This window comes from Rhopilema esculentum, chromosome 17 (assembly GCF_057945365.1).
Source record: "Rhopilema esculentum isolate cy_ngs chromosome 17, ASM5794536v1, whole genome shotgun sequence".
Lineage (NCBI taxonomy): Eukaryota > Metazoa > Cnidaria > Scyphozoa > Rhizostomeae > Rhizostomatidae > Rhopilema > Rhopilema esculentum.
In genome coordinates, this window is record NC_142831.1 from 2,911,940 (window position 1) to 2,931,957 (window position 20,018).

Below are 20,018 nucleotides of genomic sequence, written 5' to 3' on the forward strand. Positions count from 1 at the left end.
CTGCATCTCAAAACAATATACCATATGAATTGCAACTTGGATTCAGAGAGCAACGCTCTAGTGAAATCAGCTACTTGAATTCCAGAGTGATTTATGCAGAACATGAAGGACGGCAAACAATCTGATGTTCTTATCATGGGTTTTTCTAAAGCTTTTCACAAAGTGGGACACAAGAGACTGATGGAGAAGCTCAGTTACTATGTGATTAGCGGGAATACAAATAAATTGATTAAAAACTTCCTAAGCAATAGAGAACAGACAGTTGTAATCGAAGGGCAAAAATCTCATGTTGCCAGTGTGAGTTCTGCAGTTCCACGGGGCTCTATCCTGGGTCCTTGGCTGTTCCTGCTGTATATTAATGATTTAACAGAAGACTTAAGTTCCAGGGTACGGTTATTTGCGGATGATACTGTAGCATATTTAACAGTGACATCAGAGAGAGATGCGTGAGGGCTCCAGAAAGATCTTGAAAAAATGGGTAAATGGGAGGAAGTTTGGCAAATGGAATTTCATCCAGATAAGTGCAAGGTGCTGACAATAACAAGGAAGAAGAATCCAATTTGCCCACACTCTGTACGGTATTGTACAGAAACGAGTCTCATCAGCATTTAATAAAGCCAACAAAAGTATAGGTCTTCTAAAGCAAAATGTCGGTAAAAAGAATGTGCAGTTAAAATCTGCTTCATACAACAGTCTTGTTCGTCCTCACCTTGAATATGCAGTACTTTTTTGGGATCCATATACCAAAACAGAACATTTATAAGTTAGAAATGATACAGAAGGGAGCTGAAAGATATGTTCTAGATCGATATAATTACTCTCCAAGTGTAACTGAAATGTTAAATGAGCTTGGATGGAGCCTAGAGGAGCGAAGAATCTACAATCAATCGTTTCCTAGCATGGGAAATTTTTTTTAATAAAATAAACAAATACGACACATAGACATGTAAAGAATAAACCAGTGCAATTACTGATTATGTATTGTTTTTTGAATTTCTTGGGAATTTTTATAGAAAAAATGCTCAATTTGTTTTCTAGAGGATTTATTCTCATTGCAATTAAACACATCGTAATGAAATATATTGGTAAATCTTTTGTCGGTTTTTTGTACGATTTTTTATTTGGGCCTCTCTAGGACTGGCATATTAGCTCTCGTCAGCCATTTTTCTTGTTTTTCTCAAAGCGTCTTACTAATCTTTCTTTGGCTACACTTACCCTTTGCATGCTAAAAATATGTTAAGTATTGTTCCGACATGTCCTTGGTTACTTTTTAGTTGATTATGGTAGGGAGAGAGCTGGGTGATTTATAGGAAAACCCAACTAGAAAAAGGAGGGGGAGGCTAAGGAAGGAGAGAGATGTAAAAACGAGTTTGTTGTTTATCGCTTTGAAAAAGGCTTTTGACAGTTGACAAGCCTGCAAGAAGGGGGTAAAGCGTTCCAAAGTTGAAAGACGATGCAAAAATTGGATAAAGATGAGTTGTGAGCATGGGAAAGGTTTATGGTGTTTTTGACACATATCAGGGAGGCAGGGATAATATCGCCAAGGGGGGTGATACAAAGTATTTCAAAAGTAATTTCTATATCTCTAACCGATCCAAATCTCTGCCTTTTTAAGAAATTTATATGTATGTTTTGTTAGATCACCTCGCGTAAATGTGACTCGTTTGCCTATGTAACCACTCTTGCCTGTGCCAAAAGGTCCAAATGATACTGCAATTTTCAATTTTTGGCTTTATATTCTCAAATTTCACATGATGAATATGGCTCCTCACCCCATATACATTCCTTTAATAGTCGATAAGCCTAAAAAGCAAATGCAAATTTTTTTACTTTAATGTTAGTATTTATCTGTCTTGCAAAAATTATATTTCAAAAGTTTTGAATGTCTGACACAAACATCATATTAATGTGAGCAATAATTTGAATAGAGCAATGATATGCAACAAATTCACGAAAAGCTTTTTTTGTGTGCGAAAATCTGGTTTCTAGAACAATATTATAACTTATGAATCCTTGAATTGACCACAAGTCGTGAAATTGAAAAATGTTTTCTTTTAGTCTGCCGTTGGGTTTGAACACCATGAAGATCTGGCCGTTCATGATTCTCAAAAAGGTATGTTAATATCAATTATTAATTTCATTATTAATATCAATTACAATTTCTTCTTTACGAAGTCTCCGAAAGGCTCGAAAAGCGGTAATTAACGTGGCATTGTGAAGTTACATAATAGTTATTTTTTGTTATATAATAGTTTCTGTGTTCGTGGAAGCTGTGCATTGTTGTGATGATGTAACGTTTAATAGTTTCTGCGTAGCGTAACCACCTTGCTGTAGATGTTGCTTTTATATTGCGAGTTGTGAGATTTTGTCACGATGTAAGATCGAAAATTCCTGCCAAAAGTCTTTGGTACACCCTGTAGTATGTCTATTTAATTGCACACTCAACAATTTAAAATATTCCGGCTATAAAAAGCAGAAATTTTACCCTCTCTCTCATAACAATTATACTTGAAAAGTCCCTAACTTAAACTACATAGTTTCTCTAGAAGTATGAAGTGAGAAAGAATGGTTTATCGATGAAGTTAGAACATTAACAAGGTGCGATTCAGAGGTTCCGCTATGGCGTACAATCGCATGCAGAAAAGGAGCGGGAAACTAGTGGCATGATCAGAGCCGTACCAACATTCTCGTCATTCTTTTCCGATAGCAAATAGTTATTTTCTGAAAGCAAAAAAGGGCTAAAATCGCGACATAATACTTAAGTTTAGAGCTGTTTTACGGTAGATCAAAGCTGTTCTATCGTAGATCAGAGCTGTTCTATCGTAGATCAGAGCTGTTCTATCGTAGATCAAAGCTGTTCTATCGTAGATCAAAGCTGTTCTATCGTAGATCAAACCTGTTCTATCGTAGATCAAAGCTGTTCTATCGTAGATCAAAGCTGTTCTATCGTAGATCAAAGCTGTTCTATCGTAGATCAGAGCTGTTTCTTTGACTAAACATCTACGTTTCATTTTTTTCTGCTCTCGCAATGGCGTAAATTAAATGCATTCTCATTTAAATATTTGCTTTTATCAGATTATTCCAAAGGATTTGGTGGCAAATATGGTGTTCAAAAAGAGAGGCAGGACCAGGTAGCTTTTCAAACCATATTTTATATAAATTTTTTGACATGGGAGCAACACGTAAATGAATCCTAAAAAGTAGAATTCGAATATTGACTATGACATGAAAAAGTAATATTGAGCTCTGTTTCCCTTGTGAAATGAAAGTTGATGATGATTTAGAATTACTTTCTTGCCAATGTTGGTTGTTTATAACAAAAACGACCCATAAACGCGTAACTGTTATTGTAAAGCTGTGTCCTATATGCGATCCAAACATAGGGGAAGTTCCTGTGAAAAAAAGTAACTGTTCTTAGCCAAGAACATGATGAGGTAGGGTGGCCACTTACTGTCTTTAGATTCCCAGGTTAACTATCTGCATATCGCTGCACTAAGCCTCGGAATCATCGCTCAGTCCTGGATTCGAGTCGGCCACCTTTAGCACCGCAGGCAGTTTGCTCTTAGTCGTTGGGTCTCTGTGTTAATGATTATACCTGGCAAATTTTGAAATGATAACAACTTAAGCGGTACACTCTTCCCGTACCAGCATTGTTCGAAGTAGGCCCATTCCTCGGGTTTATTTCCCTATTATATTTGCTTATTCTTCATTCTTCAGCGCTGTTAAACCTGTAAATACTTGCTGAATCTGAGAAAATTCTTTCAGTAAATAAGATAGTTAAATATTATTTCTTTAAGGTTTGTTCGTTCACACAAATTTTTATTCTTTTTGTGGATAACTTCTTTAGGTGGGGATACTTCAGTACCTTCCCCCTCCTCCTTCCTAACATCCGTTGTCTGTATGTGTTTGTTTTGCAACTTTTCTGCTTTAATGAGTTCCCTTGTGGTTATCAGCCGAACCACCGCCATTTTACCTGAATTTGATAAAATCCTCATTTTTTTGAACTTCTAATGTTTTAGTACTGTTTTTGTTTTTTGTCAGTCAGCCGTTGGTTTCGAATACCACGAGCAACTTGCAGCTCATGATTCTCAAAAAGGTATGTTTTAAGTGTTCAAATTTACTACTTATTGAATGCAAGCTTAAAGGAATTGCTAAGTCTAGTGAAAAACTGTATGCTAAACCAACTAACGCACACTCATAAATGAGCAAAACCATTCGCGTGACTTATTTACGAGAAAAACATACCTTGCAAAATGAAGAAAATCATTTGAAAGACTCTGATTGACAATAAAACTTTTTTTTCTCGTTTTCATGCCCATAGGTTCTTTTAATACGGTTTTAGAGTTGAAAAAGTTTAAAGGTAGCAGAGGTTTTAGAGTTGAAAAAGTAGGCAAGTTCTTTTTACGTTGGTTTGAAAGTGTTACAGCAGTGAGAATTGCACGACGACTTTCTAGGCCATGAATATCAGTCGAAAACAAATAGCTGGAAGAAGAAAAATTGTTTGTTTCTTGAATTAAGGAGAAACTCGTCTCTTTGATTCCTGTTACGTTTGAAGGCCTCAATATTTGTTTATACCCCAGTATCCAAATGAAAACGGAGCTGGGGAGGAGTTTCACAAAGATTTCCAAAGAGGTTTTCACATGTGTCTACGACTTTGGAAAAAACACAACTTAGCAATTGTTTCGTTGAAATTCTTGGAGTAGTAATACACTAGCTATTCGTGCTAGCAATTAGTTCATTTAAGTTATCAGCATGATGCTGATGTACTTTTTTAGTTTTACTGCACTCCATGGATATGATTGGCACCTTGCCTTCTTTGGTGTGTAGCACACTACTACTCAGGGAAGTAATGCTCTAGAGAAATTTTTGCCTTTTTTCTACTTCTTTTAACGATAAACTGGTTGTTTGAGGGAGCAACTGTTGTTTAGAAATGATTGGCTTGTAGCTTTCTTTTGGTTAGCAATGCACTAACTGTTCGTGCCAGCATCCAGTCCGGTGATGTTAATAGCACGTTGCTAAATTTGTGAATAGTGCACTGATATTCGTGAGTACTGCACTAGTCTTGGAAGCTATTTTCATGTTGCTTTTTTGGCGATTAACTACTTTCTGGGTGAGAAACATCCCATAGAAAGGTTGGCTTGCGGCTTACTTTGATCGGCAATACACAAACTATTCTTACGCGCTATTCATTCTAGTGTATTTATTATACCAAAGCAGGCCCACTCTCGCCGACTCTCATTCTTTTGTTTAATTGCATACTTGTCTGTGACGGCTAATAGACTGATGTTAGACTGTCATGTATAAAATAAATGTCATTTTTTCAATTCACAAATATAATTAAGCAAATATAGACTATACACAGAAATAGTTTGAAAGTTGTTTATTCATGAACAAGACACAAGCTTCTTCCACCATCGCCTGTTCTTCGCTTTATGAAGCCTCTGATTAAGTTGATGGATGACGTCATTCAACTCGTTATTCTCATCATGCGCCCCACGTAACTGTTCTTCCAGCAAAAACTTTGAATTCTTTTCCTTCTCTCCTTCTTGGTTTGACTCCTTAAGCTGTTGCATGAGCATCTGGTTTTCACTCTCAAGTTCATTGATTTTATCTCTCTGCTCTTCTTTCTTCGATTTCAATGAGGCAATGTCTGATTTCATTTCAAGACTATGATCCAGATGTTTCTGGTACTCCACGATCATTGTCTTCAGTAATTTGTTCTTGCCTTCTTCAAGGGTTTTATTCTGAAATTTGAGATGACACTTTGTTTCTAACTTATTCAACAGCTGATGCAAGAACTAGATATACAATCATTTAAAATGGATACGCTTTCACGGGTAGTTTTCACGGTGCTAGGTGTTTGCTAGAGAGTGAGGTATTTCTACTCAATTATCAAGCATACAATAATTCAACTTACGTTTCCTTCCATGACAAAAATCTTTGCCTCCAGATCGTTTGCTTGTGTCTTCCAGAAGCTCATTTTCGAAGTCATTTCCATCAGTTTTGAGGATGCTACTTCACAGTTCTCGTTTGCCAGTGCAAGGCTATGCTGAGTCACACATAGCTCTTGTTTGGTGCTTTCAACCTCATCTTCTAATAAAGTTGTCTTTTGTTTCAGCTGTTCAGTTATTTCTTCACTCGTTGAGAGCCTGTGCATAATGGCCTTCTCTTGTTCCTTGGTCTCGAAAAGCTAAAAATTAAAAATGCAAATTTTTAGGTAAAAAGGTTTTCAAGCCATAAGACAAATTTCAATTCTGAATAAAGTAATAAACTCAAATGGAATACATCCTGTCATTTTGTTGAAACTTCTGCATTTGATAAATTTTGACACTGAAGTTTAAAACTCAGTAGACAATCTTTTCTTGGTTTTTTTTACTACTATCCTCTCTCACTAACTTTATAAATTCGCTGACTTTCTTTCAGAAATGTAATTAAGATTTAATGTAACAAGGGATTAATAACTGTATCACTCTTTCGTTCTTTTTCAAGATCTCTTCGTGCAAACTACCATAAAACGCTGGAAATTTTCTACGTTAAAGAGTGTATGCACAAGCTAATGAAAGAGTTTACTTTTCTTTTGGAGCTTTTTCTATCACAGCGTAACATTTTATCAGTATAAGCATAGCTACTTTTCTGTTTCAAATTAACTGCTCTATGCCATGACTAATAACAGTACTTTATTCTTGAGAATAGCTTGTGCTTACCTTCTTTGTCAGTGACAAACATTCATCACCAGAATCTTCAGCTCTTTTTTCCCACTCCACCACTTCTTTGGACAATTCCTCTAATCTAGCCAAATTTTTCGAAACATCTTCTTCCAGTACCATTATTTTCCCCTTGAATTCTTTGACTTCCGTTTCAAGAGCAGCTTTTTCCTTTTCAAGTGCGTTTATCTTTCCATCGCTTTCTGAAAGTTTCTTATTGGTGGTAAAAGCTTGCTGCTTCATTTCAAGAATGTCTCCACTCTGCGCTGCTTCTCGTTCTTTGGCAATGTTTAGCTGTGAAGTAATTAAAAGTTATTTGTAACAACCAAATGTGCAAGGAGTGGTGTCATGTTGATCAATTTTCAAAAGTCATAAAATATTTTGTCTTCTATTCGGTGATTGGTCTTGGACATATGAAAATTTCTAAATGAACTTCTTACCTGGCTTTGTAATTTTTGCATCTCAATTTCATTATCTTCTCTTTGTTCTTCCAAAAGCTCCTCCAAAGATTCAACAATCGCTTGATTGCTCAATGATTCGACCATCTTTTCCTCCCGTAATCCTCGATTCTCTTCTTTCAAAGTTTCAACCTCATCCGTGAGGGCTTGTTTACAATGAAAAAGGTCATCGATTTTGAGTTTTAGAAGATGCTTCCCTTTTTTCCATTGCTTCTGGATTTCCTGTAACACAAAAGTTTATGTTTCACTGTCAATACTTACAGTAGCTCCAGACATTCTCAACTTTATTTTCTGAGTGAATTTTAAAAATATGAGCGCTATTCAATGATAACGAAGGGTTTATAATATCATGGAAAAATCGTGTTTTGCAATTATCTAGTTAAATTCATGGCTGTTCAACGTTTTTAATCTCAAACCTTGTTTTCAAAAACCTTGTTTTCTTTTTAAATTACAACCAACTTACTTTCACTATGTTCATTGCACTCTCTATTGTCACTGGAGCTCCATTCATCTCCTCCTGGATGCAAATGCCAAAATATTCTTGTAAGAAGATGGCAAGGATCTGACTTTCGACCAATTTCTGCGTTGTCAGTGTTGATTTCTCTCGTTCTTTCTCGAGTTCTGTCTTTAGCAGGAATATCTATGGTGGAATTTGAATTCAGATATTATCTACAATAGCTACTTATCGTAGTTTGACTTATGCTTACCTTCTTTAACTTGAAAATTTTGACCTCCATCTTATTGATAAAGCCCTTGTCACTCAAAACCCTTATTGCTTCTATTCTCAAAGAATAGAAGATGTTACGTTGCTTTGCTTCGACAACTTTTTGTTTTCAGTTAACATCTTATAAGGAGAATGTGTACAATTCTTTCTGCAAAAATCTATTTTAAGCACGTTTCAAAATCACCACTTTTTCATATCGATATCTTTAAAAGCTTATCAATTTTTTCTAAAGCTGAAAACTACCTCCTCTTTTAGCAGAATACCTAAATCAATATTTATGCTAGACAACCAATCAAATATTTATAAATTGGTGGATCAATGTCTTTATAATCTGTTTGCTTCTTTTTTTGTCATCTTATTTTTGCCAGTAATAGAATAACCAACCTTGAATGGATAGTCCTTCCCTGCTTCTTCCTTGATCTTCTCAAGCAGTGCATGGTTGATGCAGCGAAGGTTTTCCTTGTCTTTCTCAACCGTGTTCAGCTTTTCGCCTAACGCCAGCATATCCAGTCTTATTTTGGAAAGCTCTCCTTTCACCTCAACGTACCCATTTTTCGGTCTCCTTCGACTTGTGTTCGACATTGCTGATTCTTATGTAGACAGCGATCGAAAAACTCGTATTATCACTCAGAAGTTAGCTCTGATCGTAAACTCAGAACGGCACTTAAAATCAAGTGTGAAGTTGTGCTGGGGCGCGCCACTTTTATAATACTTTTGTAGATTGTGACGTCACCTAATTGCATCCCAGTAAAACTTTTACGTCACAATTAACTTTAAGTAGATCTCGGAGAAAATCGAAGCCACGGCAAAATATTATGAATTTTTCTCTTTACTCATGATGTTTTTTTATTGTTAGCAAATTTTCTACTGTTCCTTTCCACATACAGGTTGAAAATGCTTTTGGTTTTGTGGTGCGTTTCAGTTGATACATAAGTGCTAGAAGCAAAACTTTTGAAGCACAAAACCCTTCCAGCATCAAATCTTTCCTTAAAAATCCCGTTAAAATTTATTCTACTGTCACTCAAAGTGTACCCGCTAGCACATTGCTAGCGATTATTCTTTCACAGTGTTGTAGAAGTAGTTTAGCATCATTCACCTTCAAGCGTAAAGAAAGTAACTAATGCTTTGCAAGAGTCACTTTGATGTTTAGTAGGATTGTCAAGTTGTTAGTTGGTAGGATTGTTCGGTCTTGGATCTGGCTTTGTTCGCCTTACTTCAAGACAACTATTTAACCATGAGCAAAGCAGTTCCGTAGAAATGAAATGTTTGGGGTACGAGCTATTAGCAGCGATCCCTCCCCCTTTACGAACAATTAGTAGCCAAGGCCTTGCTAAGCCTTGTGATCTATTTATAGCTTTAGAAAATAATATAACGATCAATGTAAGTAAATTGTACCAGGAAAAATTTTTCTAAAATAATTAACGACGTTTCGAGCATAGCCAATTATCAAGCTCTTGTCAAGCAAGAAACTAGTACATTTCCAGCCAGACATATGCTCATGGTGATATTCCTCAGGGCTCGCGACTTAGTCATCTTATTTTCATATTCTATGTAAACAACTTTAAGCAGTACCTTGGAATGTTTCCTTGTAATATATATGTGGATGATACCAGTGTCACATGTACTGCAGATGATTTTGTGGAACTGTGTTCTAATATAAAATAAACGAACAAATATTTCAAAAGGATTCGCAAGGACAACATGAATATGGATAGCCATAAGTTTGAATTCATATCAAACCTACAACAGCTTAATCACTTCCAAGAATCAGTGCATTTGGAAACTATAGTAGAAAAATCAAAAGAGTAAATAAGGCGATAAAGTAATGGTGAACGAAACATGTTCACAGCATAATTATAAGCAGGTTCCTTCATTAGGATAGCTAGAGAATTTCCTCTCGCGTACATAATTGACGAGTTTATAGGGTCATGTTCGAATGTTCCTTGTAATGTGTTACGTCATGTTATGTTGTGTCTGACTTTGACTCGTATTGAGGACTGTGTCATATGTATAGTAATGTATAGTACTTGTAGAGCATTTGCTTCTGTTAAAAGTATTCACCCAAAATGACAGGCAATGTTTTCCGTAATTTTGAACGGTTGCCGGATAGCATAAAGTTTTGATCTCTGACACTTGCCTGTCACATTTTTTCGGATGGAGCTTTTTATGGCATATGTTCTCATAAATAGCTAATCGTTTTCTGAAGAAGAGCATTATTATGCACAGAAACCGCTCAACAGCGGGCTACTTCATTTAACTCTATAATCCTGAGGATTTGGGATTGTTAGAAAAGAAAATACGAGGATTAAAATGTGATCTTTTCCAAAATAGCTACCTTGATCAGAGAAAATACAACTGAGCACGTTTGAACTTTTTTTTAAAGTTTGATTGAGATTTTTGAAATAATTAAATTTTTTTGTAGATCATTCGAAAGGTTTTGGGGGAAAATATGGCGTGCAAGCGGACAGACAAGACAAGGTAAAGTTTGGAAAGAAAGAGAAATAAAGTATTATATACCATCTGATGAGACTACTTGCTTGAAAAGCGAAACAAATTGATCTGCCTCTGGAAAATTTCTTGCTCATTATGCTGTCATGGCTTAACTACTAACATTCTTTAAATATTTTGCGTGCTTGTCTGATGTAGGTTACCATTTGCTGTTTAGAAGAGGGAAATCAGATTTCGAAATATGTCATCTTCTACACCTTTGCACCGAAATGATGGCAATTCTGATCTGTTTGTGAAGAATCATGGATGTTACATGTTGTTTTTGAGAGTCTTTATCTTCCATGGATCTTCCTAGCTTATAAATTAGCGACAGGATTGGTATTGGGACTGGCGCATTTTTGTGCCTGTTGACTTGCAAATTCCAGGGCATGAATAAGATCGAATCCTTTTTATTCAAGTGAAATATCACTTTCCAATCATTGATCATAGCACATATCTTCTTTAAAATCCTTTAGTCTGCTGCTGGCTACGAAGATAGAGAACAACTCAGCAAGCATGCTTCTCAAGAAGGTAAACTTTCCACATCGTTTCCTTTCCCTTCAATGGACATTTCGTATTGATTACAGTGACCAGTTTATGTCAAATCAATAAGCATTAACAATATTTCCATGACATGGACGATTTGTCCCTTATGCATAGGTTCAATACGCTGAAAGTACATATTGACGTTCAATTATCTGAAACATGTCGTCATTATAGATTCAGCACAAGCTTGGTAATCACAGACTCTTTTTTATTCAGGCACAGAATCACCCTTCAGAATGTTATGATAAATATTTCTCAGTTTCAGCTCGCACATTTGTGTCTAATTTTTCAGCAGTTGCCAGTTTTGCGATGTTCAAAACAGGGAATCGCAGAACCAACATATCTCGATTTTCCAAAAGGGTGGTTTTTTTCAAGGGCGGGTGAATTCTTCTGAAACCAGATCAGATTTGAAAAAAAGTGCTTTGAGAATATATTCAGACTCAAAAAGATAATTTCTTAAGAATATCGACTTTTATTTTGTTAATTAATTTTATAAATTTTCAAATTCTCTATTGCTAAATGAAATTAAGAAATTCTCGTTATTGTATCCTGATTAATAATATTAAGTATTATTATATATAGCTTGTTATTATACCATACTGTATAACCCTATTCTATGTAGTTTTGCTACTTAAATTGTGCCCACTCCATTATTTTTGTTAACTTTATAGGATGCTGGGCTCGAAAATTGTCTCGATTCTATCAGCATCCTAGGCAACTATACTAACGAAACGTTGTTATTTTAATTAACATATCTTAATATTTTGTACACATCTAGTCAAATATCAAAATAAATTGTAATCCAAAATTGTTTTTGCTGAATTACATGAATTTGAACTTGAATATTCTTATAAAAAGAGTGTGTTTCAGATACTTGGCAGAGCCTGGTCGTCTTTTCATCTAAAGACATTTACTTTCCTTTATACTGTAGAATTTCGGAATAGGTTTTTTCGAGTTGATCTGTTTGCCTTCATAATCTGAGATCAGCCTTTTTTGTATTCCGTAGATTATTCAAAGGGTTTCGGGGGTAAATACGGTGTACAAGAAGATCGCAAAGACAAGGTCAGTTGAAATTTAGCCCGAGGAGTTGTTTAGGTGTATTGATGAAGCTTTTGCTATATTTGTTCCCAAACCACAGTGAAGGAAGCCCTTGTGTGCTTATATTAAGCTACCCTGGGTACTAGACTCACTCTGTATAATATAGTGAGTGTGGTTTCCAGTGTAATATTAAGCTAATATTTACAAATATCTGCTAAAGTCAGTAACTTTCCTCAAAAGAATGTATGGTGTTTTACTGAGGGAAGGTAGAGTTTTTACCAAGGCTAGATACTTCATCTAAGATTGATTTTTCAGCTGACCAGGAAGTCATATTACCTTTGGACTTCTGGTTTTGAAGCCACTTATATTCATAGGAAAATATCAATAGACTAGACTTTAAAAGGCCTATGAAACACAACTTAAAAACGGCGCAATGTGGATATATAAGTCTTTAGATTGATTTGTAAAACTAAAGTCACGTGAGTAGTACTGCTTTGCTGCACTTTGGTGCTTTTTTGTAGTTATTAATGCATTTAACCTGGTTCCACAACATCAAAATTACTATGTTTAAATTTTCGTACTGTATAACTTTGATGCTATAAGGGCATGTCCATTAAGATTAAAGTCTTTCATTCTCATGGCTTTTGCATCTAGCAGTTTAAGGACTGAACTGTATTGCTAACTTTGCGCCACTCTCCGTGGGATACCAATATAAGGCCAGCTGCCAATCACCAAGGATTCATGACGCTGTCTTCCATTTGACGCTCTCCTATCTTAAGGCAAATCAATTTGATTTATTGTAGGTCGAAGCTCAAAGACCATATTGCATTTTATTACTTCAAACTGAACTCTTTTTGCTTCAAAATTGTAACAGGCCTTTTAACATGGCACCAGGAAGCGTAAACCATACTGATGTTACTTAAATAAACATTTTATCCGAGATGAAACGCCTTAGGAGTATAAAACGTCTGTTAATGCCTATAAGTTGACGGAAAATGTCCAAAGATGAATTTTATCTTAGTCTGCAGGGACGTTTGAGGAAATGAGTGGAGTTTCCTCCAGTTATCAGCCTGATAGACCACGTGGGGGTTCAGGAACAGCCAGCAGTTTGAAAGCAAGATTTGAAAACATTGCAAAAGCAGATGAAGAGGTAAAGTGAATATTTTATCTCTGAAACTCAATTTTCTGTTTTTTAAGCCTAATTGGTCTCTGTGCTGATGTTACTTTGTTTTTTTGCTGACGATTGCGCACACTTGATAAGTCGTTCTTGCATTCACTCTTTTTTCTTAAGAAATTTTCGTTTTGGGTCTGAATATATTCTTGAATTGTTCTAATTTTTTTTCAATTCTGATATGGTTTTAAGGGAACATCGCCCGCTCTTAAATAAAAACTGCGCTTTTTGAAAAATGAGATATGTCATAACCAAAAATAGAAAAACTGAGCTGCTCTACCAAATGGTCGGGTTTGAGCTCCTTAGTTTCGAAAGGTATGTTTTGAGACCACCCTTGTATTGAACGAAAGTATAAGCTTCTCTGGGGTTTTCCCTGTAAAATGTCAATGTTTGAAGGTAGTGCTACTGTAAATGATTCTCGAGTCAGTTCTGTTTATTTGACACTAGTTTTTACCTGCTGCGCTGAAAATGAGGTGAGTTTATATCCTGTAGAGTATTCGCATACTTTCTGCCAGTTTGCACATGGTGACGATGTCGGTAATCGGTTTAAAATGGCTCCCTTAGGCTTTTGTAGCTCATGTGGCTTGCAACAGCTAAATGTTAAATGGAGGAGAAGCCTCTAGAAAGATATAAAAGAAGCTAGAAACTGTAAAACGAGGAGTCTTGTCGTCAGTGAAGTAGAAATATGTGCAACTGAAGAAGCTTTTGGAGTCTATGTGCTTGCTTTAGGACAAGGAGATGATGATGATTATGTTGATTTGGCCCTGTCAAGACTGATGCGTTGAAAGAAACCTTTCCAAAAATTTTCTGAAACAATATTTGAAAAATCAAAGGGTGTGAAAGTTCTTGTACAGCATCAAACTTCTTTTTCCTTTTCTAATCAGAATATCTTGTATATTAATTTTCGTTTATTTTTGTTATTTAATTGTATGTTAATTAGATTAGGTTTTTAGACAGGGCACAATGTAAATTAGTTTTTATCTTCTCATTACTGAATGTATTACCCTGTATAAATAATTAAAAATCAATCAATCATTGCAATCAGTCAATCAATCACTCCAATCAGCCAATCAATATGCGACTGAGGACAATGAATTGATTTTTAATCGTACCCTTTTTTTAGAACGTTTTCAGTTTTCAAATACCTTCGTTTTCAATCGATTCGTTGTGGATCCAAAGCAGAAACGGATATAAATATATTAAATTTCGTGTGACTGTTGTCTTAATTTGATGTTTTGTTTTCTATCTTCTGTAGGAAAACAGAAAGCGTGCGGAAGAAGAAAGAAAACGCAGAGCGTTGAAAGAAGAGAGGGAAAAACAAGAAGCCAAGCGCACTCAAGATAAATTAGACGAAGAGGCGCGATTGAGAAATGAGGAAATCGAGCGTATGGAGGTTGGCATGGATTTTGTTGTTGTATGACTTAGCTGTTGTTATTTTTAAAAGCACTATGTCATGATGCATTTTGTTTTCCCCTCAAACTCCCATTGGTTGTGCTAAACAATAGATCGATTTTTACGTATCCAATCGGCACAGTAAGGCTTATTCTCAAAGTTTTCTCAGTCATACGTGCAGCAGAGCCTATGTTGCCTTTACACATAATGCCTTTATTGCAAGGATGAAATTATCTAAATCTTTATCATCAAATTTTACTTAAGGATTGTGTTCCAGATTGTGTTCCAGATGACGGCTCTCCGTATAACGCAGTGGCCTCAACCAATAAAACTATTTTCGTTTTTTACGAAAAAGTCATATTTCCACAGCTGCTGTTGAGTTATATTCCTGTGGCAGTTTTGTTTCAATAGTACAGTCGACTCCGGTTATAAGACATAAGACTTCTACGCAATATTTCATTATTTGTTTCATTTAGTACAGGTTTTAACCCAATATGAAAAATGCCTCATTTGCCTTTCTTACTTCTTCATCCTGCTTGCACACATTAAGTCTAAAACACTTTAACAAACCCCTTAGTTCTTTAGTTAATTGTCTTATCAATTCTGGCAGAGAGAGCAAGAAACTCAAGAAGAGGATGAAAGTACTTATGACCAAGTTGCAGATACTGATGCCGCGGCTCCCCAGGTTTGTTGCAACGCAGAAATATTTTAAGATTACTAGATCACATTAAATTCTATTAAAAAATGAATGTTTAATAAACATTTCTCCTATCTGGTTCGGTGAACGGTGTATGAAAAGTGAGTGAGTTTCTTTATTTGAAGAAACACCTTCTTCAAAGCTCATCGTAGAAAAAGAGAGCTATTTTTTATAAAGAACACGTTCCTGAAGTTATCATTCTACTAGACTTTTCATCAGTATACGCATTCAAAAACCTTGCCTTGCTTTCATTTTCTGAATTCTTACCAATACCCTTATCACCACACCTACTTGGTAACACATTTGAATAAGTATTTTGGAGTGCCGTGCTTCAGCCCCCCCCCCCCTCCCGCCCCCCAACAAGAAGCATTCTCTCTGTATCGTCTAGCCTTCAACCTATTTTGAAGGTATAGATGTTTAGTGCATCAAGACCAGAATCACTAATAGGTCATTTTCTGTTTAAACAGAAGCACTACGCAAGACAATTCTGTTTATTGTTCCAAAGAAGTTTTATAAGAAATTAAGTCTTATCTTGTTTCATGATCTTCATTTAGGAACTATTTTGCAAAGTGGCTTGAGAACATTCTAATGAATTGAAACCGGCACTGGAATCTTATCCAGCACCCATAGGTCGATTTTGATTAGTAATTACTAATCAGTATCAGTATAGAGAGTTTTGTTAACATGATAATGCCTAACTAGCATAGGCTCTCAGTGTCTTAATACCTACATTCAGAGGCTAAGTAGTAAAAAACGCAATACAAATACAATACATTAAGCACAAACAATAAATACTGAATCCTTATTTATCACTTTTAAGGTGGAAGCAACTTATGAAGCTGTGGATGATAACCAAGGCTCGGTGCCAGCGGCCGAAGAGGTAAGTAGCCTGAATAACTGCTCTTTTGGTTTTTTCTATTAAATCTAAAAGGCCAAAAACTACAAGGGATGAAAATATCAACTGTGCCAATCACAGCGAAAAAAGACAGATCATCTAATTTCCATTATGATTGGCACTCACAATCTTACTTAGTGGTGAGTGCAATTACAGAATACAAATAAAAATTCGATTTCAGAAGGCAATGTAAAAACACAATCAAGGTAAAACATAAAACATTAATCGTAATCTTTACAAAAGCTCTTATAGGGATGAAATTTTTAAATCTTGGCAATCTAACGCCCTTTGAAGCTTGACAAAATTCTAACTTAAAGTAAAATATATCTTATTCCATAAGTTTGGTACCAGTGGCGGACATCTGGAGTGGAGGGGTGGTCCCCCCTATATTTTGGAGGGCAGTTGTCTTTTGCTCAATGGCAAATCTGACGTCATCTTATCAAAACATTAGGCTTGCCCCCTCCTCCAATATCCCTCTCCCCCAATATCCCTCTCCCCCAATGTATGACCAAGTGTCCGCCCCTGTTTGGTACGTACGTCCATTTTTATTATGGAAATCGACCCATCTTTGTTTATCCCCTTTTATTCGAGACTTGTTTGATATTACTGTGTTCAATTCATTGTAAGTTGTAGCGATTTCATTGATTCCATCCGAATCTTTAATTTCTAAAAGGGATGGACATGATCTAATCAACTGTTTCTGTAAAATACCTTTAGAGAATCTAGTTGCTTTGGAAGATAAAATATCAAGTAGAATTTCTAGTGGTTCTATCAAAATATTTTATGTTAAAGGTAATGCCATGTTACATGGCATTATTTCAAGTTTATCAATAATTATGTTGTTAATTGTATGTTTTTTTATCATAGGACAATACATACGAAACATTAGGCGATTCAGCACCATCGGCTTCTGATACTCAGGTAACACCGTTATTCTTTTCGAATCTGTATATCGAGGGAGAAATTTATTTAGGTCAATTTTGTGTCCTTGTAAGTCGAAAAAAATGTATTAGGAAAACGTTTATCGATATAGAAGAGAGCAACGTGTGGTTTTGGGAAAGCGCTTAGTTCACTCAGCTGAAAATGAATACCTAGTTGAAAATACTAGGGGGGTAAAAAGCGGCGTGAAAAGGAACTGGTCACCCTACCACACAATGCCATGGCCCAGGACGATGCGCTCCTGACAGCGCGTTCCCCAACATTCGATATCGAATACAGGACTAACCTTCACCTTTTCCTTTACATGTTACATTCAAATGAAGCGTTTTTGCCAAGATGATCTAAAATAGCGATCTTTGATTTAAGTTAAATTGTTCAAAGCTAGGATCTTGCTCAAAACTAAAACGTTGCTAGCTTATGATAGCAAATGTGGAGTTATGAACAACTAGCTGTAAAGTGAGGATTTGAAAATTACTGAATGTAAAACATGTACTCTCAAACCATTTCACTCTCAATTTACGACAATATTTCCAAGATGTTAAGAAAGAAAACAACTCCAAGATGATTATCAGCACTATTTTTAATAAAATGCTGATTCCTCCAAATCTCACAATAGCCAGGTTGCCATCACCACATCGCGATCAACCCTAAATCCAGACTCTCCCATGCCAGTCACATGTCGTTTTCCGGCATTCCTTGCCTCTGTGATGCATCAAACACCATTGCAATAAAAAAGACAACAAAAGGCTTGCCAATCTTTCTTTAAGGTTTAAACCTTCTTGTTTTTGATTCACTTCTTTATGAGTCCCGTTTGGAAAGTTGTTCTTCTCCATACCACTAAAGAAATTGAATTCTCCTTTCATCATCCAATTTTGCAGAAACTCTTGAATTTTCTATTCACAATATCCGCAGCTTGGAAAACATATGGCTTTGTCTATTTTCCTTTGTCTCAATATCTCTTGCTTTTCCGTCAAAGGGATTGGTGCCATAATGAAACAGCTTTGTCCCTGAAATGTTCTCTTTATGGACACAGAATGTCGACTATTTCATTTGGTCGTGCAACTTTCCTGTGTTTTTTGTGAACATGCTCACTAATGATTATTGATCAATGACTAAGTGTCCATGAATAGTTGAAGACGTTAACCCGTACAAACTTCTCTGAAACCCCTGTTGCGTAAATCTTCAATAAATTCGAGCTTCTTTTGCTGCATCTTCGCAAAGTGCACATTTTGAAAATATTGTTACTCGACATTATGTCCCTGTAAAATTTCAAATGACAGATTTAAACAATTCATAAATGGACGCTGCCTATAGAATGGTATTTAAATAGACCAATTCGACTTGCGGCCTCGTTTTGGAAATTTCTCCAAATTTAATTATACGACTTTTTTGAGCTCAAATTTGGTTTTGTCACAATAGATTTAGGCTGGATACATTTTTTCATTTAGTGTGTGCTTGTAATGTGATGTTGTTTGTTTTCAAATTTGATGATTTTCATTTTTTTCTGACCGTTACTATTTATGTCATTGATCACGTGACATCTGGGGAGGATTCTTTGAATACCCTTCAAAATTTTAAGGTATTGGCCCAAGGAAGTGGAAACAAGTAGTAAACCTAATATTACCCTCTCCGCCAGTTTGTTGGGGAAAATTCCCTGTCTAAATTGTTGCATACGCAAACTTGAACATACACAATTTCAATACCGTTCTATTGTAAACATTTCTTCTATCAAAAGATTTTTCATTGCTTCATGGCTCTTCGGTTTATTTTAAAGCTTTGAACACCTTTTATATATTCTATGTCATGTAGACAAATTGAAATGCGTTGTTTCTGTATAAAACATTGTTAAAAGCAATGATCAATATCAGATATCAGTTGTTGCCAAAAGCAAAGTCTCGTGTTCCTTTGGTCGTTAACCTACTACTTTTTCAACCCGTAGCAATCTCAGTCCCATTTATTTAGGGTCTCCGCATTAATTATTAGGAAGCCTTATTGCACGACCTTATATTCGTGGATATTAAATGTTGCCTTAACTCGATAGAATAAATAGAAAGGAACACGCGGGATAGCTTCAAAGCACGTGGTCTGTTTCATATTCCCACAAAAGCTTCCACGAACAACTGAGTATTGTTCTGAAGCGGTAAAAGACTTTTTCCAATATTTGATGTTCTTGATTGTGTAGCGAAATGCAGGGGAAGTAAAAGTGTAGCCTGAGGTGTTTTCAATAAAGAGTCTGCAAAAATAATTATTTAGCCTCATGGAAACAATTACACGTGTGAATCGAAGGCCTTTAGATATCGAGGAGATGTTGCCAACTTTTCTAAAGGTGTTTTAGTCCAGTCGACGCTATAGTTAGAGTTCTTATCTTGAATTAAAAAGCTCTTGATATATAGGCAAGGGTCTATTTATACCATAGGTTTATGATATTCCCCTAAAGATGTGTTGCTAGAGGTTTTCGTGTTTTCATAGGCATTTAAATTCACGATTGTCCTTATGAACATTTAACTGTTGTGTTGAGGAACGTGCCTGCAAGGAAATATCTTAATCTAGACAATGATAAAGAAAGTAATATTTTGAAAAGTTGGGAATTAGTTCCTTTGAAATCGGGATCGGATAGAATGTTGCCTAGGGCATGATATTTGAGACCAGTGCCCAGTTGTCTCACAAAAGATCACCAGGCTATTTAATTTCAAGAAAAACGAAAACTGCCGTTTCCTTAGATTTTCATGTTCAAACTTGCTATGTTTTATTGGAAAGCCTCAGTCGAATTTTGGAAACTTTTAAAGTTGATGCTTTTTACAGCTTATTTCAAATTTACGATTGTTTGATATGATTGTTGGGTGGTTATGTTGTGAGATTTTCCAGTAAAATGCTTAGTTCCTATGTTTTAGTCAATGGTAGAAAAAAGTGTGATTTTGTCGTTAGCTTGCTCTTGGTGTTTCAAATAGTCAGTAATTTATTTGCTGG

The 20,018-nt window shown here is 35.8% G+C and overlaps 1 protein-coding gene across 1 annotated transcript in view; it reads left to right on the plus strand.

Annotated features, from left to right (window-relative positions):
• Positions 1–20,018, plus strand: part of LOC135681230 (uncharacterized) — a 42,650-nt gene that overhangs the window by 20,756 nt on the left and 1,876 nt on the right. The window contains exons 14-24 of the mRNA XM_065195577.2: positions 2,059–2,113; positions 3,076–3,131; positions 4,042–4,096; positions 10,309–10,364; positions 10,850–10,904; positions 11,926–11,981; positions 12,979–13,107; positions 14,384–14,521; positions 15,131–15,205; positions 16,038–16,097; positions 16,980–17,033. Coding sequence (XP_065051649.2) covers positions 2,059–2,113; positions 3,076–3,131; positions 4,042–4,096; positions 10,309–10,364; positions 10,850–10,904; positions 11,926–11,981; positions 12,979–13,107; positions 14,384–14,521; positions 15,131–15,205; positions 16,038–16,097; positions 16,980–17,033 — 789 coding nt within the window. The remainder of the gene's footprint in view (positions 1–2,058; positions 2,114–3,075; positions 3,132–4,041; positions 4,097–10,308; positions 10,365–10,849; positions 10,905–11,925; positions 11,982–12,978; positions 13,108–14,383; positions 14,522–15,130; positions 15,206–16,037; positions 16,098–16,979; positions 17,034–20,018) is intronic.